Raw genomic sequence first — 23,726 nt, forward strand, 5'->3', positions numbered from 1 at the left:
TCTAGTCCAGGTCGTAACTCTCTCCTCGTATCCTCGCAGGACATGCTGACAATGCTGGGAGACCAAGGACCCAACTACAACAACGAAGAGTTCCCAGAGTTGAATATATTCCCTTCTTTTTCAGAATAAAATAAGCCCTAGGGGAAGCAAATTATAGCTATATATAATATCCATGTGTAAAGGAAAACACCTAAGTCTTTTTTTCAAAGACTGCTGAACTTTCTAAACACTTCCCGCCTTCTGGAGGTGAAACTCTGCCCGACAGCCTGGAGGATGGATGGCCGTGCGGGAGGAGGGGGATGCGGTTTTGGGCTCCTCCTCCGCGCGGTGCTGGCAGCGGGGGACTGTTCGCCCGGAGGCTTCAGGACTCGAGCGCTGCGAGAGCGGCCGCGCTCATTGACCGAAGGCCCCGTGTTCCCGGAGCCGCTCGCTCGCGGTTTTCGTTCTGCACGCTGGGTTGGTCAGAGGGATTCCTGTCTGGATTACAGGCAGCCCCTCCAAGCTCGTAAGGTGGCTTTTACTATTTTTATTTCAATCTTCTATACCGTGACTCTTTTTTTTTTTTTTTTTTCTATACAACACAAAGTATTGTAACTTTTTAAATATTGGAAGAAACTTCCAAGCGTTAACCCTGTATAACGCAATTCTGGAGGATGCTTGCGTAAGAATCCTTGTCATCAGCCAGCTTTCGCGTCAGAGGAAGCTTGGCCATCTTTGGAGGGTTGTTACCGCGTCTCCAGTCTGGGGTGCTTTATTTAGAGATTCCCATGTTGGCAGGCACGTCGGTGTTTGTTTGGATGCCGCCTCTCTTCTCTGAACTGTGCAATGAATACGGGCCTCTGTAGTCAGTGTGACCTATAAAATCTCTCGGGGCCCAGTCATTCGTGTGAATGACAGAATATTTACGAGCCATAAAAAAATATTATCTATGTAGCTTTGTTCTCAGTGCATCAGTTTTGCAGCTGGTGGTTTCTGTGCTGCCATGAACCAATGTTTCAACAGGCTTTTTGTCAGCTTACAGGGGGGGAAAACAAAACCTGCTCGGCACTGTCCATGCAATTTTACCACATGTAGATTGAGTTCCTTGCCTTCATTTTGGAGCTGGATGTCTGGTTCTCCGCACAGAGGCCCTGGATTTGTTCAGGGGCTCGCTGAGGAGTTGCAATTTCACTACATGCTCTGAATGGCAGCGTTTGCTTTTATACTCACCGTCTCCTTAAAGAAAAATTCATGCCATACGATGACCCTGTTGCCAAGTCACAAAATGGAGGAGAGCAAAGGCAGATAGGGAACAGAATTATGGTTTTGGTGGGGTGTTTTTTTGGTTGTGTTTTGTTTTTTTTTAAATTTCAAACCTTGACTTTGAATCTTCTGGCTTCTTCAGTGGAAAAAAAACTTTTGGCAAATCTTGCTCTCAGGGTCTGTTAGGTGCTGGCAGAACAGCTCGATTTCCCCCCGTGATGGCAAGCCTTGCTTCAGTTTCAACAGGAAAATTTGTTCATTGCAGAGTTTGGCTTGGAAGGAAACTTGGCACGACTGCAATGGGGGAAGAATACGAAGCTTTCCTGGACGCCTGGTTTTGTTTTGGATGAAATCTGGGCTTTTGTCCCTCCTCCCTGCGTGTTGCTGGGGCTGCTCAAGAGCCGTAAACATCCTCGCTGCTGGCGCGGGGCAAGGAAGGGATGCGGTGGTTGGAGTCGCAGGTCTCGGTGCTGCGATGATGGGGGAGACCCCGCAACGAGCAGATTTTGGAGATGTACTGAGCAGATTTTGGAGACGTACCGAGCAGCTAACGTCCACCTGGGGAAGGCTTTGAAACATCTGCGTTGCTGACTGGCAAGTTTCAGTGCTTGCGGAGACCCAGGGAGGTTCCTCTTGGTAGTGGAGCAGAAAGCTTTCAATATTTTTTTTTTTTTTTCCTCTCCTGCTTTTGTTGGAAAATTCAGATTTGGAGGTGTTTTTTCTCACTTCAAACACCACTTCCCAAATTTATCTATAAAAACATGGGAACCTCCCATTAAGGAGTTTGGAAAGGTCCCGTGATCCGCCCCCGTCCTTTTATTACCCAGGGAAGCCGCTACCAGCGATAACCACGATGGGCCCCTCTTCGTCCGCAGCAGCCCGCCGCATCCCGTGCCATCCCCGTTGCCAGGCTGTGGAGTTTTCTCAGGCTTTATTTTGTAAAGTAGCAAGGCGTTAACCATCCCAGGTATCCGTACTCGGGCTCGCAGGGCGAAGGGGCCATGTGAAGGACCAGCGCTGAGCCGCACCGTCCTGCAGTGTCGGAGCCGTGCTGACCCTACCGGACGGAGGACAGAGCAGCACTCAACTGCCAAAGGAGGAAAATTCCTGTTTCTACAGAAATTGAGCCCTGGGGAACTCGCCCTTTGTGAAACTACAGCTCTGGTGCTTTCTGGAGTGGTGTCCTCCCGCTGGTGAGCTCTGTGCCAGGGCAGCAGCGGGAGCTGGACTTGCCCGCGGTGCTTGGAAGCACACCGGGACCTGGGGGCTGCGTGGAGAGGAGAAGCAGCGACTTCCAGGTCTGTGTGTCCCCAGGCCCAGAGCCCGTCTGTCCCTGCGCAGTCGCCAGTGACGCTGCTGTAACCCGCTGGTTTCAGGTCCCGCCACGGACTGTTCAAGCTGCTGGGGAAAAGAAACCAGGGTGGAGTAGGCGGCAAACGCCGAACCGGTTGGGAAACGCCGGTCTGGCTTTGGTGCTGGCAGCGGCGGAGGATGAGGACTGGTGAGGGGCTGGCGGGGGCTCGGCATCTGCCACCCCCCTGCCCCGGGGTCCCCGGGCCCGTCCCGTGGGCTGTCGGAGGGGCTGATGCGTGGGACGGAGCCGCAGGGCAGAGGCTTATTCCCTTCACATCCCATTTTGATAATTGTATTATTTTTTCAATGTGAGTGGGGGTTATTTTATGCAATCGCTTGGGGCGGGCAGGAGCCAAAGCTTCTCCTCGAGGCGGGGGCTTGTTTTGGGCCCAGGGCTCCCTCTTGTTGCAGATGATTATATGTAGCAAAGATTTTTACAACAAGGTATTTTCCCTTTTTCAAAGCTCTTGTCTCATTTCTGCCTCCCCCCGTCACAACAGCGTTGCCCTGAATCCCCGGCCTGGGCCTTGCAGCGATGCTGGGGCGGCAGAGATGGGATGGACGCCTGCGTGCTGCCTTTCCCCCGAGCTCCCTCCCTTCTTCTTCTTCTTAAATTACTCGCATTCGCGGTCTGGAGCGCGTTAGCAGGCCCTTGTGATCTCCGGGTTTGTGGATTGTCGTGTTCTCCCCGAGCCCTGCAGCCGGAGCAGGGGATACAGCCCAGTGCTCCTAGTTCAGCCTCAGCTCCCCTCTGGCCCCTTCCCCAAGGAGAGCGGCCCCCTAAAATACCCGGCTCCCCGTGCTTTGGTCCCTGCGCTGCTGGCCGCGCCGCTCGGTCATGCGCGGCCGAGTCAGGGCCCCGTGCTCGGGGCGATGAGTCCGTGGTGGAGCCCCGGGCTGACTCAGCTGCCCCCTGTTCTCAGCAGCCGGGGAGGGTGAGCTCACACGTGGGGCGCGGGTCCCTGTCCCCGGGGCCCCCTGCGCTGATGGGTGACACGGGTGTAGCGTAGAGGTGGCTCCAGCCCGCATCTGTACCTGGGTGCGGTTCCCATCTCCTTAACTCTGCCCCTTGTTCCCCGGGACAGTCCCTCCTCCTACGCACAGCTGGATGATGATGATGATGATGATGATGATGATGAGGTCCCCAGCATGGCATGCCTGGCACAGGGGACTAATGCCACCGGGTCACACCGGGACCTTCCGGGCAGTGAACAAGGTTTTCTGACTTGTCCCGGCGGGAGCCGCGTGACGAGGCGCCAGTCACCGCAGAAAGCACCGTCTGGCCCCGCTTCCCCCGTTGCTGCCCGGGGTCAGGGCCAAGCCTGGTCCCCCCAGAACTGGGCACAGCGGGTGGTAGGGGAAGGAGTGCTGGGTTGGGGACATTTGGGGACAGAGCTGAGGTCCTGTCCTCCGCTCCCGCTGTTGCACGACGACCCCGAGCTGCTGGGGAGGATCTAATCCTGCCGAGTTAGAGCCTCTCCTGAAGCAGCGGGTGCTCGGCCCTCCCTGGGGTGCTGGGGCAGGGGCGATTGTCCCAGGAACAAGCAGCCCCTCTGCCATGGGGCAGGGCAAGGCGCTGTCCCCGGAGCGGGATGCTGGGGCAGGAGGACGTCCCCGGGGCAGGAGGACATCCCTGGGGCAGGATCCAGAGCCAGCGGCCCCTGAGCCGGGGCTGACTCAGCTCTGCCCTGCAGCATCACGTGAAGCCGGGAGGGAGCTGCTGCTGCATCCCCCCTTCTCCTGTCTCCTCCTTCCCTCCAACCCTGTACAAACCCGAGCCGACTGCCAAAATTTTCCAGCTGCCTCTTAACTTCCTCAATCCAGCGGCATAAAAGAGCTGCGGACGCAGCACCCGTATCCCCCGGTCCCAGGCTGCTTTGTCCTCCCGCTGACGGCACGATGCTGGGGTAAGCGGCACGGGAGAGGGTCCCGCGGGTGGACGAGAGACCCCGTGAATTGGGTGAGGGGTTCCCCCCCCCCCCCAGGGAACTGGACCCTAAAGGGGAGCAGAGGGGGAGGGAAATAGGGTCTGGTGTGGCAGCGTCGGAACCCTTAGAGGCGCAAAAAAGGGAAACTGAGGCACGGAGCATCGGCTGTGGGCTGCAGCCTTGGCCTGGTGTCCCCATTTCTGCTCTGCCCCGGGGGTCTGGCGAGGCAGTCGATGCCAGGGGCGAGTGGGTAAAGCAGGGGAGGGGGCAGGATGCCGGGGTCCCCCCCCCATCCTGCTCTGCGCACCCCCCAAAATTTGGTTTCCCCACGGCCTGGGGCTGATGGGAAGGCGCCGGCGGCGCAGTAATGGGAACCAGCTGTCCCGACTCGTGATGCTTGCGCCTGGCCAACGCTGCCTGCAGCGGGGTCCCGGCCCTAAGACAGGGTGGGTAGGGGGGCCCGGTCCCCCCTGGCCCCAAAACAGGGTGGGTGTGGGGTCCCAGTCCCTCGTGGCTCAATGGGGTGGGCGCAGGGTCCCCTATGGCCTGGAAATCGGATGGGTGCGGGGTGCTGGCCCCTATAGCCCAGCCCTTGGGTGGGCACGGGGTCCTGGTCCCCCCCGTCCAGCCCTCCCAGGCTCCGTCCCCGTTCCCCAGGACGTGGTGGCCCGTGCTGCTGGCCCTGCTGGTCCCCGCGGCGGTGGCCCAGCCGCGCCCCGAGCGGGAGCTGGACGCCCAGTGGGACCTATGGAAGAAAACTTACCGCAAGCAGTACAATGGTGAGGTACGGCAGAGCCCCGCCGGAGGGGACCGGCGCCTTGGGGAGCTGGGGACCACCCTGGTGACATCCCCGTGGGGCTGGTGTCCCCGGGGGGTGTCCCCATAGGGGGTGGGGGGCCATGGGCAGGACCCCCAGCGCCGTCTCGCCCCGCGATGCAGGCGGACGAGGTGACGCGGAGGCTGATCTGGGAGAAGAACCTCAAGTACATCAACACCCACAACCTGGAGCACGCGCTGGGCGTCCACACCTTCGAGCTGGCCATGAACCACCTGGGCGACATGGTGAGCGTCGCGGGGGGGCGGACAGCGATGGGGCGGACAGCGATGGGGCGGTTGAGAGGGGACCGAGCACCCTTGGGTGCTGCTCTGCCCGCCAGCCCCGGGGCTGCACCCATCAACCCCGGGGCTGCACCCATCTACCCCGGGCTCTCTCCCCAGACCAGCGAGGAGGTGGTGAGGACGATGACGGGCTTGAAGGTGCCCCGTGGCCGCCCACGTCGCAACGAGACGCTCTACGTCCCCGACTGGACCGAGAGAGCCCCGGCTGCCGTGGACTGGAGGAGGAAAGGCTACGTGACGCCCGTCAAGAACCAGGTAAGCAGGGTACTCCCGGGGGTGCCCAGAGCGGGGTGGCACCCCCGGCGTCACCCCGGTGTCACCCGTCGTGTCCCTCTAGGGCCAGTGTGGCTCGTGCTGGGCTTTCAGCTCGGTGGGCGCGCTGGAGGGGCAGCTGAAGCGGAAGACGGGGAAGCTGCTCTCCCTCAGCCCCCAAAATCTGGTGGATTGCGTGGCCAACAACGACGGCTGCGGCGGCGGCTACATGACCAACGCCTTCGAGTACGTCCGGCAGAACCGCGGCATCGACTCGGAGGATGCCTACCCCTACATCGGCCAGGTCTGGGGTTGGGAGGGGGGGTGAGGTCTCTATCTGCTCCCCGCCGACTGCCCTCCCATCCCCATCTCACCTTGACCTTTGCTGTTCCCGCGCAGGACGAGAGCTGCATGTACAACCCCACCGGGAAGGCGGCCAAGTGCCGCGGCTACCGGGAGATCCCCGAAGGGAACGAGAAAGCTTTGAAGAGGGCGGTGGCCAGGATTGGCCCCGTCTCCGTGGGCATCGATGCCAGCCTGCCCTCCTTCCAATTCTACAGCCGGGGTAAGGGGCTGGCGGGGAACCCCCGCCGGTGCCCGCTGGCAGCTCGGGGAAACTGAGGCGCAGCCGGGTGGTTTATCTGGAGCGTAACCGTCCGTCTGTCCCCTAGGCGTGTACTATGACGAGAGCTGCAACGCCGAAAACATCAACCACGCCTTGCTGGCGGTGGGCTACGGCACGCAGAAGGGCACCAAGCACTGGATCATCAAGAACAGGTACGGCGGGGGCTGCTTCGCACCGGCTCAGGGTTTGCCGGTGGCTCTGCCGGCGGCTCAGGCTCTGCCTTTTCTCCCCGCAGCTGGGGCGAGGAGTGGGGCAACAAGGGCTACGTCCTCCTGGCGCGCAACATGAACAACGCCTGCGGCATCGCCAACCTCGCCAGCTTCCCCAAGATGTGAGCGCTGCCAGCACGCTCCCTTCCCATGCCGCGTCCGGCCGCCCTCCCTGCTTCCCTGTGTTCCAACTCGGCCTTTTCGCTCCCAATCTCCGAAGCTGATGTCGTTCCGGCAGGGGAATCTCCATCTCTCCATGAGAAATCTCCTCTGGGAAAGGGGCGAGACCCCCCCAGCCGCAGATGAACGGTGCAATGAGCTCCCCCCAACTCTCTTTTCCTGGGACTCCTTTGCCGTGCCGGCACCGTGTGCCCAGTTTTGCCTTCCCGCAGCCGCAGACGCTCGGGGCCGGGCTTGGCTGGCTCCAGAGAGGCTGATCCATCCGGAGATGCTTGTGCAAACAGGTCCCGTGCCGGCCTCTGCCTCCGGGAACGCGCGGGCAGCGCCGCAGGTGGAGTGTCGCCCACGGAGAGCACGGATCTGTCTCCCCCCCACACCCTGCATCCCAGTGGGAGCTGCAGGGAACGATACGACTTTATTTTTAAAATAAACACTGTTGGGAATAACCGCTCGGGCTGGTTTGCTCTGTGCTGTCCTGACCCCGTGGTGGGATGGGGCTGCGGTGGTGGAAAAGTCCTTCCCTTTCCCAAGGGGGCAGGAGCCGACGGTAAAACACGGCTGACTCCGGGGCGAAGCGGGGAGAGAAGATGCTGCTGGGGTCTTTTTGCAAAATCCCGGCTGCTTGTGTAGGATCCCTGAAAGAGGTTGAAGAAGTGTGGCGCGGGGAGGGAAAAGGAGGGGAAAGAAAGCAGAGCAATGAATAAACGGCTGGTGCAGGCTGCAGCGCCGTGGCTTCGCGGTAAACGTCTGTGCCAGGGCTGGGTGGTGTTTTGCAGCCAAAACCCCCCGTATCGCCCCAAAAACCCAAACCCAAGTGCTCCTTTTAATGAAACAAATGGAAAAATGATGGTGGTAAAGCTCAGGACGAGCCCTAACCAGGGATGGTGATACTCGCTTTAAAAATTCATGCCAAAAAAAAGTGTAGACACTTGAGAATGCATTTCTTTTTCCCACTTGCACCGTAAGTTTCTTTTTCCTGCTCACACCCGTGCACCAAGACGGGAGTGGCGAAGGGCCTGGCCGGGTGATGGAGAGGACGGGGGATGTTGGTTAATTTATCGAGGCCTGCCAGGGTGCGCCCTCAGGGTTGTTTGAAACCAGAACTGCTGTGAAAAGAAAGTGATATCGGAGCACTTCCTCCTTCACTGGCTCCCGGCGGTCGCGAGCGGAGAGACCTCCTCGCACCCCCGTGCTGCCCCAGCCCCTCGCCCCCGTCCGGAGGCCGAGCTGGGCTCCGTGGAAAGCTGCACTGCGGCTGGGCAGGCAGGTGAGACACCTCCCTGGGGTGATTTTTTTTTTTTTGGCTGGAGAACACACAGAAATGGTTCCTTGGCACTCACCTGGGGGGACAGAGTTCACCTCTACTTCCTTGGTGCGTTCACCCTCGACCGCTCCTTTTCCTTGAGAGCTGCCACAGCGATGGAGGCAGAAAGTTGGCAGAGGAAATATCTGGGGATGCGCGAAGCTTCCTTAGAGGAGACTTTCTTGGCGGGGGGTGGCACTGCAGGTGTGTGCGCGGGAAGGGCCTGGCCCTGTGTCATGGTTGCGCTGGGGCCGCGGAGCATCGCCGTGCGACCGGAGACAGCTCCGTGCCAAGGGAAAAGGCACGAAGGGGGTGGAGGGGGGTGGGGGGTGGGAATTGGTGGGGAAGTAAAACCCCCAGGTTCAGGTCTGGCACTGCCTCCCCAGTCCCAGCTGAGCGGGATGAAGCTGCTGGCTTCCACCACCTTCCTGGCCACGCTTGCGGTGGCATTGGGGCATCCCGACCCTGCGCTGGACTGGCACTGGCACCTCTGGAAGAAAACCTACAGCAAGGAGTACCGCCACGAGGTAGGGGCATCTTGGGGGGGTGGAGGTGGCTTGGGGTGCTGACATGGTGGGTGCTGCTCCGGCATGACCGTCCGTTGCGTCACGCAGTGGGGAGAAGAGCTGACAGCGCTTCGAAGCAGTGCTGGTTCCCAGGGGGGGGTTGGCAGGGGCTGCCAACAACCTTTTGTGGGATAAAATACAGTGAAATGGCTACGGGGGCTGTTGCTACGCATCATGAGGCTGCGCTTGATTTCAGAAAGAGGAAGGGGACCGGCGTGTGACATGGGAGAGGAACCTGCGACTTGTGACGCTGCATAACCTGGAGCACTCCCTGGGGCTGCACTCCTACGAGCTGGGCATGAACCACCTGGCAGACATGGTAGGTGCCAGCCACGTCACGAGGCTCAAGCATGGAGTCACGCGTTTGGTCGTGGGGGATGAAACGCGCCGTGTTGGTGATGCCGCAACCGCACGCATCAGTCCCCGGAGGCTGCAAGGACAAACCTGGTCCTTTTGGTGGGGTGGGATGCGTGGATGCATCCGCTCCCCTGTCGTGCGAAGTAAACCTCAGCACGTCACGAACGCCTCCGTGTTCCTTCCCACCAGACCAGCGAGGAAGTGGTGGCTTTGTTAACCGGGCTGAACGTTGATCCTCGGCCAAACCGGACCTCCACGTACCGACCGCAGCCGGGCAGCAAAGTCCCGGACACGGTGGACTGGAGGGAGAAAGGATGCGTTACGGATGTGAAGAACCAGGTTTGCAGCTCTCTTTGTGCCTCCCCATGTCTCGATCCCGTGGGGCAGCATCTGAGCATCTCTGGGGCTTTTGCAGGGCTCCTGTGGGTCGTGCTGGGCGTTCAGTGCTGTGGGAGCCCTCGAAGCCCAGGTGAAGCTGAAGACGGGGAAGCTGGTGTCTCTGAGCGCCCAGAACCTCGTTGACTGCACCAGGAGCTATGGGAACAAAGGCTGCGGCGGCGGATGGAAAAACAAAGCTTTCCAGTACATCATCGACAACCATGGGATTGACTCGGATGCGTCCTACCCCTACACGGCTCAGGTAGGCATCAGACCTGGGCAACGCTTAGATTGGCTCAGCTTAAAATGGAAGAATTAAAAGTCCTGTTGCTTCCAGAGGAAATCTGCTTCAGAAAACCATCGAGTTGTCTGTCTTTAATGCCGCGAGCATCGGTTCTGACTCGCATAACGCAGAGCAGGACTATCTGCAGGATCTGACGCATCTTCCCCCTTACCTTCGCTTGCCAGGACGGTGTGTGCCGCTACAACCTGACGGCGCGGGCAGCCACGTGTTCCAGGTACATCAAGCTGCCGCACGGCGACGAAGCGGTGCTGAAGGATGCTGTCGCCAACGTGGGACCCATCTCTGTCAGCATTGATGCCAGTCAGCCCACCTTCTTCTTGTACAAAACCGGTGGGTCTCCCAGGGGATCACGAGAAAGGGATGTGCTTTCCTTTCCATGACTCAACTTCCTTAAATTATTTCAGCTTTGATTTGCATTTAGCTTGTGTTGCCCTCATTCTTGGCGACAAATACTACTGACGCCTCCCAAAGAGTGAATTTAATTCCCATTTGGGCAGTGACTTAGGGCAAGTTTTCCAAAGGCTGTTTCCAAATGCCTTCCAGGTATCTACTATGACCCGAACTGCTCGCAGGTGGCGAATCACGCTGTGCTCGTCGTCGGCTACGGCTCTTCAGGTGGGGAGGACTACTGGCTTGTGAAAAACAGGTACAGCAAACCCAGTCACTGAGCAGCTTTGCCTCTCAGCCTCCGCTCCGAGGGGCACCCTGAAGGTTTCAAAGACGTGCCGGTGATGCGCTTTTCGATGCCCGTCAGCTTTCCTTAGGTACGTTTAGGGCTCAGCTCCATTGCAGAGGAGGTGTAAAGGGCCCTCGATTAAGCCCTGCAAACCCGAATTGACATACGTCACCCAAAACACTCCTGCCTGACTCCTCAGTGCTGGCTCAAAAAATGGGATTTCTGCTCTGCGGGAAACTCCAGGATTTCCAACATTCCTGGATGCCGAGTCAGCGCAAAGGGCTGGTGCTTCTCGGAGAGAGAAACCGAGCTGGTTTGATTTGGGCACACGCTGGCAAACCCCCTCCTTCAGCCAATTTGGAGGCACAGCCTCAAGGACCATTGCAGCCAGGCTGCCCCTTGCATTACAATGTATTTGTGAACATTTTTTATCACTGTTTAAAATGTAGAACAAGAAGAAACAAAGCATTGAAATGAAACAGTCCTGCTCGGACAGACACATCTGTGGAAAAAAACCAAACCCTGCGATGTCAGCAAAGCTACATTCAGCAACTGAAAACCATTATCTTTTTTTTAAAAACAACAACAAAAAAACCCCCAACTGTGGGCAGTTCTGTCAACAAAGCTCCTTTATCCTCATGTCAGGGCTGGCCTAAAAACCCACCAGTTTCCTCCTCTGTCTCTCATCTCTGGCCTTGGTAGGATTTTTAAAAAAAAAAAAAGTATTTTTAATATACAAAACTAATTCATTCACCTTTATCTGGTATTTCCCTAGTGGTTTTGACTCACTCTTGCACACAGAAAATAAGTGATTTTTTTCTGCCCCCACCCAAAGATTTAGTGGCAGCAAAATCTGGCAGGGAAGAGGTCAGGAGGTTCAGCCTTTTTCGCCAAAAGATGCGAATTTGGCTATTCCTGTGGCTGCTGGGGAGGAAGCATGAGCTGAAACAAAAGAAAACAAAACAAAAACCCACAAGGTGCGGGGAGAGAAAAAAGTAAGGGTGAGGGGTGGTACGGAAGAAGGCAGCTACCTCCCGTTGTCTAATTTTTGCTTTTTCCAAAAGCTGGGGCGTGCATTTTGGCGACCAGGGCTACATCCGGATGGCGAGGAACCGTGGAAATCACTGCGGGATTGCCAGCTACGGTGCTTACCCCCAGATCTAGAGGGTTCCCGGCTTCAGGACGAGCTCTTGAGGTGCCACCACTCGCCCTGCTGATCTCGAGCCTGCCTGGCTCTGCTCCAACCTCCCCTCCTTGAGGAATCCCGTTGCATTTCTACAGAGAAGCAGCAGAAATTAGGAGCCATGCAGTTGGCTTGCTCGAGCATCTCAACGAGTACGACCATCGCGTTCACCCTCCCCAGGAACTTATCCACTAATAAGGGATAATCTGTTGGGAATTATTTCAATTATTTAGGTGGAGGGCTCTCTGTTGTCATTGCTAACTCTTGCAATCTCCAGCAGCTTTTTAGAAAATGACTCACTGCATCTTCAAAGCTCTTGAGACACTGTTTCGCTTCCTCCTCTTCCCACAGAAGATGGTTTCTTGCGGCCATTTTAGGTCCCATGATTCTTTGTATTGGTGAGAAGTGTGCCCGCCTGCCTGGCTGTCCTTCGTGGGAACCCGGAGGATGCCCTGACCGGAGGCTGGAGCATGATTTTCAGGCAGCTGGAGGCTTTGCTTGACTGTGTTTTCAGCCTGACTGCAATATAATGTGCGTTAAATGTGCCTCCTGCTGTCCGTGCATCACTGAGGCCGGCCAGCTCAGCTCCATCCTGTGACTGTATTTAAACCACATCTTCCCATCTGTGCCACCCCATCAAAAAGTGAATAAATGTGATTTTTTTTTTTTCTTAATTAATTTTTTTTCCTCCCTCTAAGAGCTAGCTTTTGTCTGGTTGGTACACCGCTGAGGTGAGATGGGAGCTCAGATCTACCCAGTTCAAACCAGTAGCAAGACTCCATGCTTGACCTCATCCTGTCTCTTAGCTCAGCACCAAATCACAAAAATGCAAAAATTGTATCAGAGAAGTGTGACTCCTGCTCCTGCCTGCTGGCCCCACAAGCCATATAAACCACTGTGAGAGCTTTGCTGTTAATTTTTGGGGTGCTGGAAATAGGAAACTCTCAGCTGCAATCATTTGCTCATGGTTGTTGAGGGTCCTGCTTCAAATAACCCTGTGACTGGCACAGGAAGCCTGGTTTCCAGCTAAGTGAAAATGAAATCAGAGTATTTCCTCATTTCCTGACTCGTGATTTGTCTGACGAGTAGCAGCTGCCGTGGTGCCAGAGGTCCTGGGCATCCCAGCGGTGGGGACGCACTGGTTTTGTCCCCCGCACCCCCCCGTCCCATACACGTGCGCTGCTGCGGAGCCGAAGATCGGTACCCACCACCGGAAGAAGCCTTTTCAGGTACATTGGGTGCTTTTGTGTTTTAACACTCCTCTGGGAGGACTGAGCTTTGAGGAAGTACAACTGAAGGAACAATGTTTCTATGCTGACTCTGACTCCATCTTATCTCTAAAGCCCTCTCTGCGTAGTTGAATTGCACAGAGTAGCCCATCCTCAGGAGCTGGTGGACATCAGCTGGATGAAACTAGGATTTTATTTTTATTTTTTTTTCTTTTTAAGGTGCTGGAAAACACAGGTTTGTCAAAACAGCCACTTGACTGGGCGATGTGTAAGCCTCCTTCGGGGAGGTTTTCTCGGGCAGGGTGGAACCGTGAGACGAGGCGCGTGTCTGGATGTGTCCCTGCGTGTCCGTGTCCACATGGGCAGGGGTTGGGTCCAGCAGACTTCGCCCCCCAAGGGACGTTTCTGAGTCCTGGATGGGATTTCTCTTCCCATCTCGCAGGGGCTGGGGGTACGCAGCAGGCGAGCAGGGCAGGCAGTGCCGCTGCGGGGTGCTTGTCTGGGCAGGCAGGACAGGAGCCGTTGGCATCACTCGGTGTAGAAACCCCATGAAGGGCATGCCAGGGAGTCCAGGTCAGGGATGTCATCACCGTTCTGCCTCCCTTACCAAACCGGATTTGTCACTAAGGGGTCAAGCACGGCTCCAGCTCTGAGCCCTTGGCTCCCAGCGTGCGTGCTGTGTCGCTCCGACTCCCCAGTCCCAGCTGAGCGGGATGAAGCTGCTGGCTTCCACCACCTTCCTGGCCACGCTTGCGGTGGCATTGGGGCACCCCGACCCTGCGCTGGACTGGCACTGGCACCTCTGGAAGAAAACCTACGGCAAGGAGTACCGCCACGAGGTAGGGGCATCTTGGGGGGGTGGAGGTGGCTTGGGGTGCTGACGTGGTGGGTGCTGCTCCAGCATGACCGTCCGTTGCGTCACGCAGTGGGGAGAAGAGCTGACAGCGCTTCGAAGCAGTGCTGGTTCCCAGGGGGGGGTTGGCAGGGGCTGCCAACAACCTTTTGTGGGATAAAATACAGTGAAATGGCTACGGGGGCTGTTGCTACGCATCATGAGGCTGCGCTTGATTTCAGAAAGAGGAAGGGGACCGGCGTGTGACATGGGAGAGGAACCTGCGACTTGTGACGCTGCATAACCTGGAGCACTCCCTGGGGCTGCACTCCTACGAGCTGGGCATGAACCACCTGGCAGACATGGTAGGTGGCCAGCCGTGCTGCTGAGAAGGGGCTTGTCTTTGTCCCTGATTACCTGCGAGGTTGATTTAACAAGGAAGTTAAGTGGGTCGGGGGTGGAAAAACTCCCAACAACCCTTCTCAGCCCATCCTCTTCTTGTGGACTCCAGCAGCCGTGGACAAACTGCTCAGACATTCCTGTGCTCAACCTACTGGCATGAGGCAATCTGGTGTGAGGAAATAACTCCCTTTTAACGCAGCATTTGGGGTGCGCAGACCTGGTCCTGGTCATTATATATGTTTGCAAATCATCCCTCTTCAACGTCCCAGGGTTGTAGTGTTGTTTAATGAAACATGCCAGCTTCTAGGGATTGTTGGTGCTGGAGTTAAGCTTTGTATTTTCTTATTCTTGCCCTTTCCAATGAACGGCTAGAAATTAAGTGTAAAAAATAAAAAACTAAGGAGTCCACAATCCTGCCTCAGACTGTTCAAGGGAAATCCACCTCCAGCACACCCAGTGTAGGAGATCATGAGCCAGTGTTTTCTTTTCCCAACAGACCAGCAAGGAAGTGGCGGCTTTGTTAACCGGGCTGAATGTTGTTCCTCGGCCAAACCGGACCTCCACGTACCGACCGCAGCCTGGCAGCAAAGTCCCGGACACGGTGGACTGGAGGGAGAAAGGATGCGTTACGGATGTGAAGAATCAGGTGCAAAGCTCTCTCTGCGCCTCTTCGTGTCTTGGTCCCATGCTCGGTCTGAGCATCTCTGGGGCTTTTGCAGGGCTCCTGTGGGTCGTGCTGGGCGTTCAGTGCTGTGGGAGCCCTCGAAGCCCAGGTGAAGCTGAAGACGGGGAAGCTGGTGTCTCTGAGCGCCCAGAACCTCGTTGACTGCTCCATGATGTACGGGAACAAAGGCTGCAGTGGAGGTTTCATGACCGGAGCTTTCCAGTACATCATTGACAACCAAGGGATTGACTCAGATGACTCCTACCCCTACACAGCTCAGGTAGGCATCAGACCTAGACAGCACATGAAATCTGCAGGAAAACACATGAACATGGAAGCAACGTGGCCATTTGTTCTGCTCTCCTGTGTAGACACTTTTCTCCTCCTCTTCCACTGATTTCCCTCTGTCTTGGTTTCTGCCAGTCTCATGTCATCTCTCAGCCTTTGCAGCTCATTCTTTCAGACCTGGGGAAGGGACCTTCAGACTTTTTTTTTTTTTTTCCCTCATAGGTGAATGACTGGACTGGGAGCCAGAATTCCTATATGTTTATTTCTGTCCTACAAAAATGATTAGGCAACATACTACACAGAAGGGAAAAATGGGACAGGAGTCCTGGGTCCTGTTCTCAGCTCTCTGTATTATTCCACCTTCTGTAGTTGAAAAATGGGATATTGATATTTCTACCATTTCAGTGGGCAGAGGTTTCTGGTGAACAACGTTCATACAATTGCTTTTTTTTTTTAAAGTTGCCTGTAACAGATGCTGTATGACTGCTGCAAGATCATAAGCAAAGAGCCATAGGAAAATAAAGATCCTAATGCTGAGAGTCTAGATGGCCAGAGACAAAGAGATGCCCTGAAATGACCTGGTGTCTTAAAAACAGGTCAAAGTAACAGCAGCTTAGTCCAGGAAAGAAAAGTGGAATATAAATCTTCAAACATACATAGGGCAGCTACAGAGACGAAAGTATCTGTTCTCTGTGTCCAGAGGGAGAATGAGAAGCCCTGGGCTTAATTTACAATAGAAGAAATTTAGGTTAAACATGAGTCTTCAGATGGGAAGGGCGAGGAAGCAAGGACAGTTTCTCTAGGGAAGTGGTAGAAGTGTTGTCATCAGAGGTTTCTAGAAAAAAGGCAGATAATTCTGTTGAAATGGTTTGGCTGCTCTTGGTGTGGGGAAGCGAGATGGACAAGACGGTCTCTTCAGGTCCTTCCAGCCATCTTTTCTGTAATCTGGTGTATAGAAAAATGGTGGTCAAAGAAAAGCGAAGAACGGGGTAGCACAGGGTAAAAGAGGGCTGATAGAAAACACGTACCTGAAAGTCTTGAGATGTTCCTGGTGGATTCTTCACGCTCCTCTTTTCAACTCCTCCTGCTCCTACCAGAATGGCACATGTCAATACAATGCTTCCACACGAGCCGCCACTTGCTCCAAATACGTTGAGCTCCCATACGCCGACGAAGCAGCCCTGAAAGATGCTGTAGCCAACATCGGACCAGTCTCTGTTGCCATTGACGCCACCCAGCCCACCTTCTTCTTGTACAGGTCAGGTATGTCCTTTTACCCCGGAGATCTTCTCCATGGTCTTCTGTGTCTTTCTGCACATAAAGCTTGTGAAATTTGGTGGAATTTGACAAGTTGGGGCTTAATTCCTGGATGAAAGCATCGATGTGACAAAACCTAAGATTTCAACGTTGGTGGCTATGCTGAAGGTTGAACTCAGTCCCACTGACGACTCAAAAGATGAGGTCTTGTGGTCTGATGACATGCTTCCAAACTCCTTTTCTTCCAGGTGTGTATGATGACCCCCGGTGCAAACAGGAGGTGAATCACGGAGTGCTCGTGATCGGCTACGGCACCCTAAACGATAAGGATTACTGGCTTGTGAAAAACAGGTAGAGGCGTGACTGTATCTCGCTGAACTCTTGTTATCTATATGCTCACTATCCATAGGGATAGGCTTCTCCTAGGTAACCTCCCACTGCTCAAACTGACATCCTCACAATTTTATAACGACTGATATTTATACAGATGAGAGGGAGATCAGTTGGGTGCTTGTGCAATGGGGGTTGTTATGGAGTTGAAAGTTGGTATTAGTCCTTAAACTATTCACTAAGGATTCATGCTTAGCCATGTCAAAGCACCTTTATGTTATCCTAGCAGTGTGAAGGAACTTTAAATGCATTTAAAATACACTTACACCCACCTTAAGTTCCCTTTATGTTGGTAAGTGTTGTCGTAACTTAATACAGGATTAGAAATCCCATGAAGCTGTTAATGAAAACACTGCGATGCTGTGATGTTGATAAAGCCGCCGCTTCACTTGCAGAAAAAGGAATTTAATATTTCTCATGTCTGTTTGTTTGTTTCCTGTCCCAAAAGTTGGGGTGTGCGCTTTGGTGACGAGGGCTATATCCGCATGTCAAGAAACCACGCGAACCATTGCGGGATCGCCAGTTATGCCTCCTACCCGCTCATATAGACGGACCCTGCGCTTCAGAGGGGACACCTGAGGCTTCAGTGAAACCACTGATGCTGCGCTTGCATGGATCTACTGACTTCAAGAATCATTTTCTGGCTCTATGGGCAAATTCATTCTGTTAGATCAGCCTGTCTTCCAGGCTGGGAGGGAGTCCTTTGCGTGGGAGGATTTTGGAATATGACTTACAGGCACCTAGTGACTTCTTTTTGGGGAAAAAAGGGGTTTTTTTTCCCAGATTAAAATTGCAATACCTACAGTTGTAACGGAGATTATTTTTTCCTCTCTCCAGTTTAGCACTGAGTACTGCTACGATGACGCAGATATGGTTTTATCTCCATGTGATGTTGATGAAATTGCAGAATTTCTTTGAAAAATAAAAGATCAATTTCACCGTCCAAAAATCCTATATTTGGTCTCTGGAGGCAGGAATGGGTGGCAGAGGGAATTCCAGCTGGTACTTTCTCATCTGGCAGTGGTCCCCCATCTAAGGACCTCTCACGAAACCTCCCCACAAATGATGTTTCTCTCCAAACGACGTCTATGATTTGGGAATGGAGGATACAGACCATCGCACCGCTGCCAGAAGTGTGGGGGGAGAGAAGGTAGCTGATATCCGTGGTTTCACGTTGATTGACGCAAGTTCTCACGATGATGATATCAAAATATAAATGCTCTCACCGGCACTTCAGCTCCATCGCACCCACGCAACACAACCCACCATCGTACACAGCACTTGCTTCCAACAGAGATGGTAAAACCAATTCTGAAGGAAAAAGGTTTTCATTTTAAACCTTTTGGTTGAGATTGCAAGCTCAGCAACGCTTTTTCTTTAAATGTATTTACTATAGGCTTTAAAAAACGACTTGTGGGTTGTTTCAGTGAAAAACATAGAGAATCAGTTTTATATTTAGCCGGGCGCCTGAGGTGCCACTGCCACCTTGGGGCAGATGGGGGAATTGAACACGTCTCCACCTGCAAGGTGACATTTGAGAATGCTCACATCACCTACCAACATTGTCACATATTGGCCTCTACAGTTGTGTTTGAGCTCTCCAGATGGGTTATTGTTGGGGTTTTCAATCCTTTTCCCAAAGCATTGCTCACTCTTAAAACCCTATCGACTGAAGACGTCTCCTTCCCAAGCACGGACGTCTCTGTAGACCGCTGAGCACGTGCAGCTCCAGCTCTGTCCTTGGAAGGGGATCAAATACCGTCGTATCTTCAGCAAAAACATCAACCAGCAAAGAGCGGATGGGCCAAGACCCTCATCCAACAAAGGAAAAAAAAATATATTTTGACTTAACACAAACATAGAAACTGGGGGGGCTCTGGGAGGGTATCAGGGGCATCGGGAGAGTTCTTGTGGGTTCTGGGTGGGTATAGGTGGCACTGGGAGGGTCTTGAGTGGCTCTTGGGGGTCCTGAAGAGTTTTTAGAGTGTGCTTGGGTGCTCAGTGGGGTTACTGGGAGGTTCTGGGATGGCTTTGGGAGCTCTGGGGTGTTCTGGAGGCTTGGGGGTGCTCTGAGGGCATACAGAGGACACTTGGAGGGTCCTTGGGGGCTTTGGAGGATATGGGAGGGCTCTGGGAGTGTATGGAGGATATTGGGAGGGTCCTGGGGGCTCCGGTGGGTACTGGGAGGCTCTGGGAGGGTCTTGGAGGATACTGAGGGGCCCTGGGAGGGCTCTGCTGAGGGTGCTGGAGAAAGTTGGAGTGTCCTGGGTGGCTCTGTGATTTACTAGGGGCTCTGGGAGGGTATTGAGGGACTTTTTAGGGTTGTGGGGATCTGGGAAGGTATTGGGGGCACTAGAAAGGTCCTGGGGTTTGGGTGGGTACTGATGGTGCTGGGTGGGTCCCTCCTCGGGCTGTCTTTGCATCCCAGAGCACTCTTTTTGTCCTCTGCGCTGATTAGGACGCCTCTGTTCAGTCCCTCGCCCTATGAGAACTGATGTTCTCTGCCCAGACCCCATCTCAAGTTCCTCCTTTCCTCCCCAAGCTTTCTTTTGTACCGGCCTTAGGACCCTTTGAGTTCCCTCACAAGTCATTCTCTGGCTTTCCTTGTGCCCCAGAGGACTCTGTGCCTTTTATTCTCTCTGGGACCCCTGTTTTGGTCCTTCAGCCCCTCTAGAACATTTAACCCAAGCCCAAAACAGAGCCTAGGACCAACACGGTCCCCCAGCTATGGCTCCCACACAAAAGGGGTACGACTGAAAGCTTTTTGCAGCTGTCACCTTTCCTTGGCAGCCCTTTCTCAGCCCCCAAACATTGGAGGTCTTTGCTTTCTCTCTCCAAAACCTAACCTTCACCCCAAGAGAGAGCCCAGGAAGGACACAGACCCCCCATCCATGGCTCCCACGCAAAAGCAGCCAAAACTACAAGCTTCTGGCAGCCCTCGCCCTTCCTCATCAGCCCCTTCACAGCCCCACAAACACTGCAGGCTCTGCCCTTTGTCCCTCAAAAAAACCCCCTAGCCCTCACCCCAAACCCAACCCTTCAGAAGGCCACAGCAAAGCCTGGCGAAGGTGCCACGGCTCTCCGGAGGGCAGCAGGGCCCCTCGCAGGCCACGGTAAAGCAGTATGTTTGTTTTAATGTAACTGGTTGCAGATGGGCCTCCTGCAGGCCAAGCCCTCCTGGCCCTCAGGGAAGGCCCAGGGCGGGAAGGCGGTGCCGCGCTCTGCGCATGCGCGGAGGCCCCAGCCGGGCGCCGGGAACTACATTTCCCAGCGTGCCTCGCGCGGGGCAGCTGCGGGGATCGCTTCCGGTCACCGGGGACTTCCGGTGGCGCTGCCTTCACTCGGTGGTCGCCGGGCGACGGAGGTGAGGGGGGTTGTGGGGGTCCATAGGGCGGGGAGGGGGGTTCTGTGGGGCAGGGAAGGGCCTGTGAGGGGAGATCTGGGGGGGCGTCTGTGGGGCAGGGGAGAGCTGGAGAGTCTGTGGGGCAGGGGAGAGCTGTGGGGCAGGGGAGGGCCTGTGAGGGGAGACCTGGGGGGGTCTGTGGGGCAGGGGAGAGCTGGAGGGGGAGACCTGGGGGGGTCTGTGGGGCAGGGGAGAGCTGGAGGGGGAGAGCTGGAGAGTCTGTGGGGCAGGGGAGGGCCCGTGGAGGGGAGAGGTGGGTGGCCTGTGGGTCAGTGGAGAGCCGGGGGGCAGGGGAGGGCCTGTGAGGGGAGAGCTGGGGGGTGTGTGGGGCAGGGGAGGGCTGGGGGTGGTCTGGAGGGCAGAGAAGGGTGTGGGCAGGGCAGCGCCTGTGAAGGGAGGGCTGTCAGGGGTCTGGGGGGCAGGGGAGGGCTGTGAGGGGTGTGGGGCCGGGGGGGGTCAGGATTAGAGGAGGTTTGTGGAGGGGGTCTGCAGGGGTCAGAGAGGTCCCTGGGGGGTGGCTTAGTGGGAACGTGGGGACCGGGCAGTGTCTACTGCTGGAGCCTGGGGGGCTGGCGTGCCGGCGCACCGGGCGCAGCGCTGGTGTCCAGGCCCTGGGTCTCCTGCAGGCAGCAGCGGGTGAAGGTGGGGGGTTCGTGGGGAGCCCTCCGGGCTGCGTGGGTGGGCAGGAGAGGCCTGGGGCGGAAACGCTGGCATGTGGCCGGGGAACGCTGAGGGGAGGGAAGGGTCCCCTGGCACAGAGAGCGGGCGCTCTGCCACCTCCGGGTGTATAAGTCACCTATCTAATGACACAGAAGTCGTGTATATAATGACAGCGGGGTCTCCTCATCCTCTCTGTGAGGCAGCTCCGGAGATGCTGGGCTCAGGGAAACAATGGCCTGAAGGAGGGAGTTCTGGGGAGAGAAAAAGCCACCAGCAGAGTTGGTAGTACCTGCCTGGCTGGGATAAGAGCTAGCGCTTTCCAAGAAGAACGGGGAAGAGAAGAACGGGGAATTTGGTGGGGAGAAGAACCAGCTCTGTTTTGTCAGAGGTGGCACAGGCAGTGGTGGGAAGCTGCCGTCCTTCACCGTGCCGCTTCGGTGATCGGAGAGATACCCGTTGGGGCTTTGACAAGGGAGGCCGCCATCTTCTCTTCTGCCATGTCTGCCAACCCAAGCCGTGGCTGTGCCATTACCTGTGCACTTTCCGGCACGAACGTGAGTATCTGAGGGGCAGCTGCAGACCTGTGTGGTGCCAGGGCCGTTTCTCCCCTCTCTGCGATATCCCTTATCGATATCGCTGCAACTTACGCGGCTCTTCGTGTCCTGCTGCACGTGAAGGCCTGAATTGTCTCATGTAGTTGTCCCATTTGCGTTCTCTTTGCAGTAAAATCATCAGTGCTGCTCCATTTTCTTTTTGCTTCTAGATGAAGCTCCTGATTCTCGCTGTGTTTGCCCTGTTCTACGTGGCCCACTGTGAGGAAGGGGCCAGGCTCCTGGCCTTCAAATCGCTATTAAACGGATACGCTGTGGGGGACTGGACTCTGTGGGACATCATCTGCACCGCTGGCTCCAGGTAACCTTGTCTCGTACTCACCAGGAGCAAATCTTCGCGTGTGTGTTTGTCTGCAGGGTTTGAGACTGTTCCCAGGCTCCGTGCTGCGCTGTTGTCTTTGCTCCCCCTGAGTCTGAGCTCACCACTGGTGCTTGAAGGTCCGACCCTGCGATTTGCCTTTTCCTTCCCATTCCTTTGTCCCTGCTTTCACCATTTCCTGCTTTCGCCCCAGGGCTGCTCTAGCTGCATGGTGCAGTTCCTCATGTTTCATCTTGTGATGTTCCCCTCCCTGTGCACACAGATGCTCTTTCTTGGCTTTGTGAGCTTTTCTGACATCCAGTTTCCTGACTTTTTCAGCTTCTGTCGGCTTTGCCTTCCTCTTTCTGCAGATTCCTCATAATACACCTTGAATTTCCTCCCTGTCTCGGTGCCTTTTTATGTTTCAAACGTCAGTTCTTCCAGCTGTTAATTGTCAGTACGGAACTGCTGTCCCTCTCTGGCTCAGTCCCTCAGTGAGTAAAACACCAAATCTGAGACTCTCCTCCTATCCTTTTCTGTGTTGACTTTATTGCTGCCTTAAATACGGAGCTGTCGGATCATTCTTTACCCTCGGAGGATTTTGGCGTTGTCTGCGGGATGTTCAATGTCAAATGGCTCCAGATTGCTCAGTATCTTCTCGTGTTTTGAAATTTCTCTCCTCCCAGCGCTCGTTCTTACCCCTAAACCTCCTGCAGCTCTGCTGTCCTCCGTTGTCGGCACTGCGATTGCAGCCTGCCGGCCCCTGGGCAGGGTGCTGTGGGGAAGGAGGGGCGGCTGGATCTGCCTCGGGTGGGTTTGGGTGCCTGTAACTGCCGAGGACCGGGATCTCTTGGCGGGGCTGACTGTGCCGCCTGGTTTGATTCTCTTTACCCATCTCCTTACTTCCCTTCCTTTGAAACGCAACTATTTTCCGTAAGTTTCAGATCTCGGAGCGAGTAACGTCCCCCACACTGTGATTCCGCGGCCTCTTGAAGCCGGTTACTTCAACTTCACCTCTGCTGCCATCACGTACCTGGCACGGGAGGGCGGACAGGCGATGGTGAGTGATTTGATTCGACTGTTCATGCAATTGTAGCCCCTGTGGGACATCAGATCTGCCTGACTTTAAGCTTGTTAGGAGATGATGCGTGCCCCTGTGCTCTCACACTCTACGTGCTCTGTTGCAGGAAGGAAAAGTGGCAAATACCCTCTTCCTCCTCCTCTTTTTTAGGTTGGTTTCGTGAGTGCTCCTGGGCGGGGATGAATCCTGGCTCAGCACGAGTTTGACAGGAGGTTCTCGCCTCGCTTTGTGAGTATCTTTCAATTAATAATTGAAATGATGCTGCAGCGATCGCGCAACTCGGCACGGTGCCCGTTTGTGGTGCATTGGGCTTGCGCTACAGTCGCCTGAAAAACTCCAAACGTGGGTTGTAGTTAACCTGTGTTGGTTATCCAGGAGAAAATATCACAGAAAGAGCAGTTTCCATCCCAGCTACCTCTGTGAAGGAGCTGGCGCTGTGTGATTTGGGCCGGACGCTTTGCGGGTAGAAGATCTGAGGGTTATAACTCAGCTGTGTGTGATTCATTCTGAATTCTTTCTAACAATTTCTCCTTCCAGCTGGACCGGGCAGCTTTTGGCATGATGACCCTGCCCTCCATCGAGATGCTGCTGCTGTGGGACTTGAGCAAGAGAAAATACGACACCCCCGAGAGCAAAAAGAAGCGAGCAAAGCCAAATGCCACCAGCACCCCAGAGCTCGGGAGAGAGCAAACATCAACCCGCCCAGACCTGCGGGTGCGTTTGGATCAGCAACAGCCTACGACAGCACTGCCTGGGCTACGCTTCGGCCCGTCACCTCGCTGGTGGCGGTGTCTTGCCTTCTCCCTTAAAAAAAAGAAGAAAAACACTGAAAAGCCCACAGCCGGACCCCCTCGTCTGCATACTCAGTGCAGAGCATCAGAACAACTTGCTCTGTCGCAGATAAGCACCGGCGCAGCTCACACGCGACCGCGTTAA

At 55.4% G+C, this 23,726-nt stretch overlaps 5 protein-coding genes across 12 annotated transcripts in view; all 5 read left to right on the forward strand.

Annotated features, from left to right (window-relative positions):
- Positions 1 to 3,907, forward strand: part of ARNT (aryl hydrocarbon receptor nuclear translocator) — a 30,649-nt gene extending 26,742 nt beyond the window's left edge. For all 7 annotated transcript variants that reach the window (XM_075724496.1, XM_075724500.1, XM_075724502.1 and 4 more), the window contains 2 exons: positions 40 to 2,743; positions 3,681 to 3,907. In XM_075724496.1, coding sequence (XP_075580611.1) covers positions 40 to 129 — 90 coding nt within the window. In that variant the 3' untranslated portion in view covers positions 130 to 2,743; positions 3,681 to 3,907. The remainder of the gene's footprint in view (positions 1 to 39; positions 2,744 to 3,680) is intronic.
- A 261-nt stretch (positions 3,908 to 4,168) lies between these two features.
- On the forward strand, positions 4,169 to 7,365 carry CTSK (cathepsin K). The gene is made up of 8 exons (XM_075724225.1): positions 4,169 to 4,502; positions 5,181 to 5,307; positions 5,463 to 5,585; positions 5,742 to 5,897; positions 5,980 to 6,198; positions 6,294 to 6,459; positions 6,566 to 6,671; positions 6,755 to 7,365. The coding sequence occupies exons 1-8, from the start codon at positions 4,495 to 4,497 to the stop codon at positions 6,852 to 6,854; spliced, it is 1,005 nt and encodes a 334-aa protein (XP_075580340.1). The 5' UTR covers positions 4,169 to 4,494; the 3' UTR covers positions 6,855 to 7,365.
- Positions 7,366 to 8,612: 1,247 nt separating this feature from the next.
- On the forward strand, positions 8,613 to 11,900 carry LOC104037773 (cathepsin S-like). Its single transcript, XM_075724556.1, has 7 exons — positions 8,613 to 8,738; positions 8,974 to 9,096; positions 9,324 to 9,473; positions 9,550 to 9,774; positions 9,981 to 10,146; positions 10,360 to 10,462; positions 11,557 to 11,900. Exons 1-7 carry the CDS (start codon positions 8,613 to 8,615, stop codon positions 11,654 to 11,656), a joined length of 993 nt encoding a protein of 330 aa, XP_075580671.1. The 3' UTR covers positions 11,657 to 11,900.
- A 1,644-nt stretch (positions 11,901 to 13,544) lies between these two features.
- Positions 13,545 to 17,609, forward strand: LOC104025589 (cathepsin S). 2 transcript variants are annotated; one of them, XM_075724554.1, is made up of 7 exons: positions 13,545 to 13,743; positions 13,979 to 14,101; positions 14,635 to 14,784; positions 14,858 to 15,082; positions 16,188 to 16,353; positions 16,596 to 16,698; positions 17,186 to 17,609. In XM_075724554.1, the coding sequence occupies exons 1-7, from the start codon at positions 13,618 to 13,620 to the stop codon at positions 17,283 to 17,285; spliced, it is 993 nt and encodes a 330-aa protein (XP_075580669.1). In that variant the 5' UTR covers positions 13,545 to 13,617; the 3' UTR covers positions 17,286 to 17,609. The 2 variants fall into 2 exon arrangements, with proteins under 2 accessions (XP_075580669.1, XP_075580670.1); XM_075724555.1 differs by lacking the exon at positions 14,635 to 14,784.
- Positions 17,610 to 21,563: 3,954 nt separating this feature from the next.
- On the forward strand, positions 21,564 to 23,726 carry LOC104038427 (translocon-associated protein subunit beta-like). The gene is given in 5 exon segments (XM_009492787.2): positions 21,564 to 21,712; positions 22,261 to 22,359; positions 22,661 to 22,769; positions 22,941 to 23,018; positions 23,328 to 23,726. Coding segments are annotated over 5 exon segments (834 nt in total).

The sequence above is a fragment of the Pelecanus crispus genome, chromosome 22 (genome assembly GCF_030463565.1).
Source record: "Pelecanus crispus isolate bPelCri1 chromosome 22, bPelCri1.pri, whole genome shotgun sequence".
NCBI lineage: Eukaryota > Metazoa > Chordata > Aves > Pelecaniformes > Pelecanidae > Pelecanus > Pelecanus crispus.

Bases quoted from the DNA above. Each gene is read 5' to 3' on its own strand.
- CTSK (XM_075724225.1), top strand. The intron at 6,199-6,293 runs GTCTGGGGTTGG...GTTCCCGCGCAG, and splicing joins CCTACCCCTACATCGGCCAG to GACGAGAGCTGCATGTACAA. The intron at 6,460-6,565 runs GTAAGGGGCTGG...TCTGTCCCCTAG, and splicing joins CTTCCAATTCTACAGCCGGG to GCGTGTACTATGACGAGAGC.
- LOC104025589 (XM_075724554.1), top strand. From the start codon at position 13,618: ATGAAGCTGCTGGCTTCCACCACCTTCCTGGCCACGCTTGCGGTGGCA. The intron at 13,744-13,978 runs GTAGGGGCATCT...GCTTGATTTCAG, and splicing joins GCAAGGAGTACCGCCACGAG to AAAGAGGAAGGGGACCGGCG. The intron at 16,699-17,185 runs GTAGAGGCGTGA...CTGTCCCAAAAG, and splicing joins TACTGGCTTGTGAAAAACAG to TTGGGGTGTGCGCTTTGGTG.
- LOC104037773 (XM_075724556.1), top strand. From the start codon at position 8,613: ATGAAGCTGCTGGCTTCCACCACCTTCCTGGCCACGCTTGCGGTGGCA. The intron at 8,739-8,973 runs GTAGGGGCATCT...GCTTGATTTCAG, and splicing joins GCAAGGAGTACCGCCACGAG to AAAGAGGAAGGGGACCGGCG. The intron at 9,775-9,980 runs GTAGGCATCAGA...TTCGCTTGCCAG, and splicing joins CCTACCCCTACACGGCTCAG to GACGGTGTGTGCCGCTACAA.